This window comes from Phytophthora infestans, genomic scaffold (genome assembly GCF_000142945.1).
Source record: "Phytophthora infestans T30-4 supercont1.34 genomic scaffold, whole genome shotgun sequence".
In the NCBI taxonomy this organism is placed as follows: Eukaryota; Oomycota; class Peronosporomycetes; order Peronosporales; family Peronosporaceae; genus Phytophthora; species Phytophthora infestans.
The window spans coordinates 913,936-915,264 of NW_003303725.1; the positions used below are offsets into that span (position 1 = coordinate 913,936).

Here is a 1,329-nt window from a genome sequence, read left to right on the forward strand (position 1 = left end):
TTACGTACCCCGTTACATCAACAATGGACTCAGACCAGCTACAATCACTTCGAACGGAGTGGTGCGGAAGGCGCAACAAAGTGCTTGTTCGTATGAAATAAGATCATAAGAATGCCAGCGACGCTGCTGTGAAACTGAATAAGCTCGAGCGCGCGCACAGCTTCGCTGTGAAAGTACTGCTAAGTTATCATAGCCGTTTATTAAAAGAACTTCTCCTTTTTATTTCGGATATCCATACTGGTATTACTCAATGTTCGAGTTGACTAACGCGTTTTCCAAAGTAGTTTGGCCTCATCTAAGTAGGAGCTCTCATGCGCAAAAACATACGAGTGTAAATTTCGAATTTGCACACTTGTAAATTTCGAATTTGCACACTTCTTTTTAATTGGCACTTTACTGTATAGTGCATTTTACAAAAAGCAGTACTGCTTTTTACATATTAGTTTTACAATTGGTCAGTATGGCGTCGACACGGCACGTATCGCGGTGGCAACTGTGCCGCCCGCCCCATGTGTCTGGAAGCTCCGAAACTTTGCCATTTTTTTCCTCGAACAGCGCTGAAGTGGCTGCAGCAGTGTCACCCTCTACACCTCCCGTGTCGCTGCGCTATCTCAATGAGTTCGTTGGCAAACTGCATTGCGCTCCTGCCCTACTGCAACACGGCTTGTTCCCAGACGCAAAGGAGGTGACAGAGGTAAACTTCGCGTTCTTCACGTACACATTAGCGCTATATAAATCAGTAATGAGGTCTGTATTTTTCGTTCCAGAGCATGGCGCTGTTCAATGCTGTGCGACGATACATTGAGCCCAAGAGCGAAGAAGAAAGTCTCAAGATCAATGGAAAACACGATGGAATTGTTGTCGTAGGAGACGGCAATACTCGTGAGTAGTAAGCGTCCCTAAAAACATTTTTTTTGTAATAATATTTTTTTATTATTGTGTGAACAGCACGCACGGCTGCGATGTTTGCGTTCCGGATGCGAGGATGGAAGTGTTATAGTGTGGACCCAGCAATGGAGAAGGGTACAAGCGAGGTGAGTTATTGAAGAAATACAGTTTAAATATTTTCTATTACATTGCTAATATTTTGTTTTTACAGCGTTCAAAGGGCTGGGCGGACGTGTCGAATTTAGTGACTGTGCGCAACAAGATTGAGAATATTCGAATTACCTTGAGACGAGCGATTGTGGTACTCGTACACGCCCATGTGACGCTGGATCAGGCGCTGAGTGCCGTCCAGGCCGAGCAGGTGTGTGGTGTGGTCACACTACCGTGCTGCAACTGGTACGGCCAGCAAGAAATGCTCTTCGGACGTAGACCAGATCTCGT

At 45.5% G+C, this 1,329-nt stretch overlaps 1 protein-coding gene across 1 annotated transcript; it reads left to right on the forward strand.

Moving 5' to 3' along the window:
• Positions 1-460: 460 nt before the first annotated feature.
• Positions 461-1,211, forward strand: PITG_14429 (uncharacterized protein; the record flags this gene model as incomplete). Its single annotated transcript, XM_002898847.1, has 5 exons — positions 461-694; positions 768-882; positions 949-1,038; positions 1,100-1,132; positions 1,177-1,211. 5 exons carry the CDS (start codon positions 461-463, stop codon positions 1,209-1,211), a joined length of 507 nt encoding a protein of 168 aa, XP_002898893.1.
• Positions 1,212-1,329: the final 118 nt, after the last annotated feature.